Source organism: Callospermophilus lateralis, chromosome 14 (genome assembly GCF_048772815.1).
Source record: "Callospermophilus lateralis isolate mCalLat2 chromosome 14, mCalLat2.hap1, whole genome shotgun sequence".
NCBI lineage: Eukaryota > Metazoa > Chordata > Mammalia > Rodentia > Sciuridae > Callospermophilus > Callospermophilus lateralis.
In genome coordinates this window covers 55,638,438-55,648,028 of record NC_135318.1, presented here as the reverse complement: position 1 = coordinate 55,648,028, position 9,591 = coordinate 55,638,438, and the positions used below count along the sequence as shown (strand labels likewise).

Below are 9,591 nucleotides of genomic sequence, written 5' to 3'. Positions count from 1 at the left end.
ACATGTACTGTGCTCCTAGATACCCGCTCCAGCTCCCTCTTTATTCCAGAGTCTATACCACATTTTCCTTGGTTTAATCCCTATTTCATTTTGTCAACGAAATATCATCAACATATTAGTTTTCACCAGTGCCTACTCATCACACAGATTAGGCATTTAATGAATGTCGACTACGAATGACAGTCTCTTGTCACATCAGTTTTAGAAATCCTGAGCTCCCTGAACACAGTGTCCTCATGACACATTCAATTTGTCCCCTGCAGAAAACCCAGAGTCTGTGGTCCATGTGTACCTCCAAGCACACTGCTCCGTGACCCAAAGATCCTGTCTTGGGTTTAAACTTTGGCAAGGTCCTTTGGGTTATTTCAGTCTGATGCAGTCCACCTCTTCAGTGGCAGGCATCCCCATGGTTTTGAGATCAAGGTCAGCGCTCGACTTACTTCCATTGTAGGAAGCCTTCCAGTGGAGCAGCATGATCTTCTTGAAGTACTTGATGGTGTTGTTCTTGACGGTCACGAAGCACAGGGTGTTGATTATGCTGTTGCTCATGGCGATGCACTCCACGATGTAGAAGGCGGTGAGATAGTGCTTCTCCTTCACAAACACGGCCGGGAAGAAGTCACGCACGATGGTGAAGCCGTAGAAGGGCGCCCAGCACAGCACGTAGGCGGTGAGGATGCCCATGAGAACCAGCACGGTCTTCCGACGGCAGCGCAGCCGCTTGCGGATCTGCTCTGTCTGGAACCCGGGGACCGCCTTGAACCAGAGCTCCCGCGAGACCCTGGCATAGCACAGGGCCATGATGACCACCGGGCCCACGAACTCGATGCCGAAGATGAAGAGGAAGTAGGACTTGTAGTAGAGCTGCTGGTCCACCGGCCAGATCTGGCCACAGAAGATCTTCTCCTGGCTCTTGACAATGATGAGGACAGTCTCCGTGGTGAAATACGCAGACGGGATGGCCACGAGGATGGACACTGTCCACACCAAGGCAATCAGGCCGGTGGCTGTTTGACACTTCATCCGTGGTCTCAGTGGGTGAACAATGGCCAGATACCTGGGGCAAAACACAAACAGAGTCATGCCCTGTGAGAAGCCAATGCTGGGGTACCATTTAATTTTTTGCAGGGGAAAGGCAGACTCGATAGCAAGCCCTTGCTCCACCTCTAATTAGCTGGGCAGCCTCAAGTCGGTTTTGTTTAATCTCTTAACCTCAGTTTCCTTTCCTGCAAAAGTATTTGTTTTTAAAGATTAGATGTGATAATGTATACTCGTTCCTGGAAGACGTTTTAAACTTGGTATATAATGAAAAAAAATGGCCACAATTTTCTAGTCTGGCACTATTCCCAGGTCCTTCCGGTTTTCAGGACATGCATCCAAATTATCAAGAGGTTAAGAGACAATAGGCCTGATAACTCCAAAGAGTTGCTGGGAGAACTCACCCTTTCCAGTAGAAGCAGCAAGCTAAGCTTTGTCTTCATTCCACATTTTAAATATATATATATATATTGCTCTGCCTGCAGGGGTGGAGGAAATGCACATTGCCATTTATCTCATTTTCCACATGGAAAATGGAGTCTATTGAGAGATGAGTGACTTCTCAAGGTCATCTACACAAGACCCTTGATAGAAAACATTTAACCCTACCTCACAGGGTTGATGTGAAAATCAATTGAGAATATACACGAATGTATTTTTTTTTTAACCACAAATCATCAGACAATAAAAGATATTGCTTTTTGTTCTTTCCAAAAGAACCCACATTGCAGTTACCACAATGGTCCAGGAAGGAGAGAGCACTTTCTGGGGGCCGTTAGTCATTTGTGTGGTATGACAGTAGCCTTTCCAGAGGGTGCACACACTTCTGCAAAGAGCTCTGGTTTCCTGGAAGGCTTTCTGTGCCTGGTAGGGAGTGGACGTTGGAGAAGGAGAAAAATGGGAAGTGAAGTGGGAGGGAAGGACAAATCAATGCTGGAAATAAACATGTTCTCATGTGTCCACAGCTTATCCCAGGTAGAATGGAGTGCAAATGTGACAGGGGATTGAAGGAAGGCCAAACCAGTTCTGTTTCCTTTGAAACCGAACCCTTTGAGGTCATGTTTCTTGGGATTGTAAACTAAAGAGAACTTTATTTTTTAAAAAAATTTTTCCTCTGATTGCAGTACCGTTACTTCCATCCCTCCCCACATGACATAGGCAGCCAAAGCCATTGAGTATATTTGAGACGTCACTGGAGTGAGATGCCTGCTCTCTTCCAGCTCCCAGAAGATGTTAAATGATGCTGGATAGGTTGAGTCTACCCGCTGGACACCCAACTGGCTGCCCTGGTCACCGGCATCCACCCCCAGCACTTTAGCCAGCTCCTTAGTACTGAAAATGGAATGAAAATAACCACAGAATTTTGGCAACATTTTTACCGTTGCACATGTGTGGGGCCTTTCATCAAAGGCCACAATGCTCCCAATATTACAGGAACATCAAATGTGCTTGGATTTGTCATGAAAACTGAGTGTGGAGCTTTTACTCTCATTGGTGCATTTGCTTTCTATTTACCTCACAGGGTTCTGCTGGTTGTCACAGAAAATTTCTATCTTCGTATTTGTTCACAATATGATTTTTTTCTGTTTCTTCTCCCAATAGTAGCTTCCTAACTCTTTATGATGAATCAAATTCAATGTTTTTTTAATGAATACGCAAGCCAGAACCCCATCTAGAACCTCAAAAGACCAAGAATCTAGTCCCAGATTTGCTGCAACTTGCTATATCAATTTCAGTCTTTTTTCATAGCACTGTTGGTTTAATTTTCTCATCTGTAAAATGGAGATATCACCCTGATATCGTGAGGTTCCAATGAGCTACTGCATATAAACAACAATAAGCTATTAATATACAAGAAACTATTAGTACCTTAAAATTACTTTTATTTTCAGAGTTATTCTGTATACACAGCAATGTTCTTGGTGAATTTTGCTTTTGCAAGTCCCCTACAACTTTCTACTTTACTGAACCCAATCCTTCACTTCAAAACTAACCTTCAGAGTTATTTTATCCTGACTGTCTCTGACATCATCCCAAATCCATCCCTAGGGTCAGTGTCATATGCTGTGCAAAGGACATTCCTCATACACTTACCACCTGGCAAGTTGCAGAAAAGGGTTTGAGGGATTCCCATCAGCCTTGGCTGGGTGAAGGTCAGAAATGACTGTAGTATTAATAATTCTTGCTTCTTTTGATAAGAAGTTTACAATTTATAGAGACTTTTCAAATCTACATTTCATCAGGCAAGCCCAACCCTATTAGAAGGGTAAGAGAGCAAAGATACCCATTTTATAGATGAGTAAGCTAAGGCTTGAGGAAGTGAAATAACTTGCTAAAAGCCACACAGCTAGAAACTGACAAGAGCCATGACCCATATATTGCTACAAATCTGGAGGCCTCTTCAATATGCCATTTGTCCCTTTACTTTTCAATAAGAACAAACAGTGTCCTTTCCTCCACCTTCCCAGCAGCTCAGCAGCCCTTCACCTTTCCCTCCATCATGCTTGAGTTTTACCCACTGATGTTCCAGGAAGCAGTCAGATAATTGACAACTACTTTTCTCAACGTATGAGGATGGCCTTGCTTGCCCTCTGCATCTCCAACCTCAATGGCTTTGGTCCAGATCCACCCAAAGCCAACAGTTCCAGGAGAATAAGGAATAAAGCCTGTTGGACAAAGTAATGCCCAGGAAGTAGTCTGTGAGATAGTGGGCAGGGTGATCAAGCACAAGACTTGGCTCCCTTTCTGTCCCCTGGACTCAACCCCATGCAGCCATGGTAATGGTTGCAGCAGCTACTGGCCTGGTCATGGGATGGGCAGAGTATACCACCTGCTTCCTGGGGTAGCTGTCCCCAGCTGATGAATGGTCCCGGGGGCATCTGTGCTTCCTAAGGCTTTGCCTATAACAGTCATTTCTCTCCATCCCTTGTGTCTCTTGGACATAAACTCCATGACAGCAAACTTTTTTTTTTATCATATCCTCAATCCTTGGAATCATACTTGTCATGTGGCAATCACTGTAGAAAAATGCATTGTTTGAATGAATGCCTGCATGAGGGAATGAATGTTTAGGATGGATTATGAATGGAGGGGCTGACAGCCAGGCAGAGTCAAGAGACACTGAAGTCAGGAAGGCCAAGGTGAGACTAGGATGGCCCAAACTACATGAACATGGTAGGGGGCAGGAGTAAGTTTTACCAGGACCTGGAAGTTGAAAGAATGTTGGAGAACAGAGGGACAAGGATAAAAGAGCCTTCTAGTTTGAACAACAGAATTGAGAGTAGAAACAGAGCCAGGTGCAATGGCACACACCTGTAATCCCAGCAACTTGGGAGGCTGAGGCAGGAGGATCAAGAGTTGAAAGCCAGCCTCAGAAATTTAGTGAGGCTCTAATCAAATCAAGGAAGCCCTGTGTCTAAATAAAATATTAAATAGGGCTGGGTGTGTGGCTCAGTAGTTAAGCACCCTGGGTTCAATCCCTGGTACCAAAAAAAAAAACACAAAAAGTTAAAACAGAAATCCAAACATGTAGAAAATACATAGTTCTGTTCTGCCATATCTTGAGAGCTACATATTTTAAAATTCTTATATTATTATTTTGTGTAAAACACATGGAAACAATTGTTTCAGTGAAGACCAAAAAGGTTAGCCAATTGAAAATATTCATTAATTTACCTAATTTTGTTGTTCTTGTTTCTTTGAAAGGAGATTAATATAAGAATTATCTGATATACTCTTCATTTAATGCTTACTCTATCTTAAACATTGTCCCAAGCAATTACAGAGATTACTCCATTTAATCCTCAAAGAAATGCAATACATTAGATTTTCTTATTGTCCCCATTTTGTAGATGAGAAAACTGAGGGAGATATCGGTCAAAAAACCAAGGCCTTACAACAAATAGGTGGTACAGCAGGAATTCAAACCCAGAGTAACGGCTAACACTATTCCTACAGAAATTCCATTCAACAAAAATAAAGGCATTTTTACAACTGTCAAGCTATGTGTTACACCAAGATAAGAATTTAGTTGCCTTAAGCTAACCAAATTAAACCTGAAGATTACTCATAGGATTTTGAACATCACAAAGGAACAGACAAAAATCAGTGATTCCTAGGCCACAAAATTTAAATTACATGATAGCAGCATTTTTACAAAAACATAATTTGAAGCAAAAATAAAAAAATATCAATTAAAAAAACTTAATGCCTTAGGCAGCTGGTCAGTCAGGCCAGGCCTTGGATGGCAGTGTCAAAACACCTTGTTTTCCACCAATGTCTGGATGCAGGTTTCCAATCACAACCCCACTCTGAACAATAGCAGTTCGATCAGTGCAAAGTATGCTCTTCAATTCCTCTTTCTTATTACATCTAATCTGTATTATGTCAACTCACGGTGCAAGAGAGATGCTCACAGTATTTCAGACAAGCTGAGTTTGGTATGAAATTAGGATATGAGCTTGGAGGAGTTCAGTGGATTGAGGTTGATTGACTGACAAAGATAATACCTCCACATGTTAAAGATAACCCAGGGCCTTCAGTTTATCCTAACTTCTTTCCCCCATGAAGACTCCTATGGTTGTCAGATCTGATGACAAGTGGGCCTTCCGTGGTGAGATGGATCTCACCCCGGGAACAAGGCCCCACTCCACAGCAGGTACCTACTTACACTCCTTTTTGTAGCTCAGAGAAACCCGGGGGCAAATATGTCTTGCTAGCATGAAAGTTCAGGAAACAACCTCATATTCTTTGTCTTTAGAAGTAAAGGGAACAGTTTCCATTTTCAGAAAAGGTTAGAAGTCAAGTTCCTGGAGCTCTTCCTCAGTAGCTCTGAAAGGAAACTTAGGAGGTGAATACTGTGCTTGATCGCTACCCTCCTGCTGTAGAGACCTTACCTAAGTGGATAAATGTGGTGGGGCTCTGCCACTTGTGTGGAAGACCATGACCAAGGTGAGGCTGCCATCGGAAAGAATGATACCTCCAAGCACCTGCTCCAGGTGACAGACCAAAAGCCATTTCAGCTACTAACTCCCTGACCTTCTTCCAGTGGCTGCCCACTCAGTGGTTTTAAAGCCAGGCTCCTCTGTAGTCTCTTTCCTTAAGAACAGACTTTTTCCAGGTTATTCCACTTTGATTACCTTGTCCCTAGCTTCAGAAAGCATGCTGTATTAGCTGTGCTTCTCGCTTGATCACTGATCTGGGGTGCCTGAACTGTGAGAGGCAGATAGAACACCCCGGAGCCCTGAGGCAATGGGACAGGACAAGCGTGGGTGCTTTAGGTTCTCTGGATATAAAGGGAGGCAGATTGTTCAGCTCCAAGTACACAGAGTCTTGATTTGACCCTCAGGGTTACTGTCTTAGATGTAACAAGGTGCTTTGTAATGAAAGTCAAAGTGGGCAGAGGAGCTTGCAAAGACCTCCCCAGGAAACAAGGACCACTGTGGCCCATTTAGCACAAGTTTATACCAATGAAACAACTAAATATAAGAAAGGTTTGCGGAGATTGCTCTTATTGATTTTATTTACCAGTTCTAAAAACGGGTCTCTTGCCGTGCTGCATGCAAATGCGTTTGAAGGCACAAAGCCATTCATGTAACCACAACAAACAAAATAAGGAAGCATAGGTTGCCTTGTTTCTTTTCCAAACAATTCCCTCAATCAATGAGCCATCAATTAGTGCTAGGAGGTCGTGTGTTAGAAGAGGAAGTCTTGAGGAGATAGAAACTTCTCCTAAGATATTTAAATAATTATTTGGAACTTAAACTTGTCCCTGAACATCTCTTATGGCTACTCTTAACCTTGAACAGGTACAACATCTAGGAGCAGGTCCACAGCAGGCAGACCAGATGCCTTCTTACTGCCCAGCTCCAAGGTGCCCAACTCTGCCTCCTGTCTCACCAAAGCTGGAAAACTGGAAATCTTCCAACTGTCCAGTCAATGGGGAAACTTTTGAGTGTCTCATGCCTGCAACTGCAATAAAGGAAGGGATCATTCCAATGGCCCCTCTTCCCTGATTAACTTTGTTGCCCCCAACTACCCTGTACTCACCTGTCAATGGCAATGGCGAGAAGGGCATTGGTGGAGACATAGAGAGAGACAGTGCGTAAGTAGTTGACAGAGGCACACAGGACATGGCCATGTTCCCAGGAGAGCTGGCGCACCACATAGTAGTCCATCTCAAAGGGGCAGCAGACAACAGCCACCAGGAAGTCAGAGATGGCCAGGTTGGCGATGAGCAGGTTAGTGAGGTTACGCAGCTTCTTAGAGCGGGCTAAGGCGGCAATAAAGATGAAGTTGCCAATGCCACAGACCAGCATGATGCCCACCAGGGCCATGCCAATGACAATCTTGGCAGCAAAGAAAGTCCGGGAGTTCGTCACATCCTCATCCTCATCCAAGGGCATGTCATAGTCACCATAGCTGAAGTTGAATGGAAAGGAAGCAGTGTGGGCTCCATAGGGGTTGAGTACAGAGAGGAAACTGGTGGAGGAGTTGGTGACATTCCCATCCACGACCCCCGTAGTGATCTCCATCTGTTCCTGCGGAGCTCTGAGTGATACTGCTGGGAATTCCGGAGAAATATCTGCAGGCTGATGTCCCCTCTCTCTGCTGATGCTCTGCTCTCCCTTAATGAGTCAGTGTCCCTGCCAGCATCCTTGGGGTGCAGTATCCGAGCTCCATTCTAAGCCTTTGAAAGACATACAAATAGTTGGCTGCATGTTGAAGTGAACCTGGCTGGATTTAAAATCATTCTGTAACCTAAGCAGACCCATTAGCCACCTGCTCCGAGTGAACATAGATAGGGTGATGGAGTGGAAATAAAGGAACCAGTGAGAGAAAACAAATGAATGAAAACCACATCTTCACTCAATTAGAGAATGCTGGATCGCTGTAGAGATAATGAGGCTGTGCTTCCATTTATTTCCATTCCACTCAAAAAAAAAAAAAAAATGATGCCTTCTTTCTCAAGGACCAAAGTTGGAAGTATGGGGCAGCTGATTGGAATAGAAGTGACCTATTCCAAAGTCCACTCACTATCCTGAAAGCCTGAACAATAGTCCTGTGTGGTAACCACAGTTCCTTTCCAGTGGCTCAAAAGAAACTCCTCTGTATGCCATTGAAGAGTGAACACTCTGAGACAACCCCGTCAGCTCTTCTGAGCTGTTCTTCTGGCAAAACACAGCTGTAAAAATCACAGAGCTCTCTCCTCCCTGGGCTTCCTGTTCCCACATCAAAATCTGTTGTGACCCTAGAAGCTGGATACCATGTTTCTCCAGACCTGTCCCCAGGCAGTAGCTTGCAGGGTGGAAGTCACAGCCTGTCACTAAATGAGTGAGTTATAAAGAGAACCTGAAAACAAATTCCTCCCTTGGCTGGTTGCGAGTCCTGAGGTAAATAGCTTAAACACTCAGAGTTTCAACATCCTCCAGGCAGGAGATCAATATCGTCTGTAAAGCATGGAGCTCCCTGGAGAGGGAGAGTGTTACACCCCAGAACTGCAAGGAATTACTATTGAGCACTCAGGCCTCCCAGCCAGCTGCAAATATGGGGAGGGAAATCCTGCTGCAGAGACCCCACATCACATACCGGGGTTGGGATGGGGAAAGAGAGGAAGCCAGAGTTCCCTGTCCCTTCTTCGGGCAGTCCCTTCCACAGCCAAAGACATCAGGCCAGGGAGCTGGATGTAAGAGAAGGGCTAGGTTTGGAGAGCATCCTAAAGCTCAGGAGGACAGGAGGGAGAAGAATAGCAAATCTAAACTCCTGGAAAGGGGGGACATAAAGAAGAACCCCCCAAAATCCTGCTGCCTTATTCCTCAAAAAAGACAAGACATCTGGAGCAAGTCTTTATGGAGGGTGAAATTCCCTCTGCACCTCAAGGAAGTTTGGACCCACTGCTGCCTCCCGCTCCCTGTTCTTCACCCTGAGTTGGCCTTTTCTCTGAGTTATCACTTCAGTCCATCTCATCCCTGCTCTCTGTCTCTGTCAGGTGTGAGGCAGAACCCAGAGATGAAAAGCCAAAGGAGTCAGGCTTGGAAGCCAGGAAGGCAGGGCTGTAATACCCTGGGACACATCTCACCGCTTGCAAGCTCTGTGTGTCTTTGAGGCATTCCACCTCCGGAGAGGTACCCTACAATCACCTACCAGGAAGGCTCAAAGTCAGGATTTAGAACAAAGAATAGCAGAAACTTCTAAAGGGGAGGGAGACTAAGGCATTAGGAGATTAAGGACTGGAAGAGAAATTGCTCAGGGATCCTTTCCCCTGTATTCTCAGCCCTCAAGGAGGACCCCAGTTCCCACCCTCTGCTGTCCTCGGGATCGCTGGAAGCGTCCCTTTGCAGCACTTGCTGATAAACTCTCTCCTGCTCCCAACTTTCTCCTAGGAGCTTAGGTGGCTATGCCTAAAGAAAGAAAGAGGGGACAGATTGGCTCCCCGAAGAAACGAATGCAGTCTAGTCCCTGGAAAAGTCCCCACCCCATTCAAAAGCTCTGGCTTCATCTCCCCCACTACGCCGGCCTCTGCGGGCTGGTACCACTTGGGGTCTTTGGAGCATC

At 45.1% G+C, this 9,591-nt stretch overlaps 1 protein-coding gene across 1 annotated transcript; it reads right to left on the bottom strand.

Moving 5' to 3' along the window:
• Positions 1-360: 360 nt before the first annotated feature.
• On the bottom strand, positions 361-7,571 carry Prokr1 (prokineticin receptor 1). The gene is made up of 2 exons (XM_076833928.2): positions 7,087-7,571; positions 361-1,057 (listed from the first exon to the last, which is right to left on the bottom strand). Exons 1-2 carry the CDS (start codon positions 7,569-7,571, stop codon positions 361-363), a joined length of 1,182 nt encoding a protein of 393 aa, XP_076690043.1.
• Positions 7,572-9,591: the final 2,020 nt, after the last annotated feature.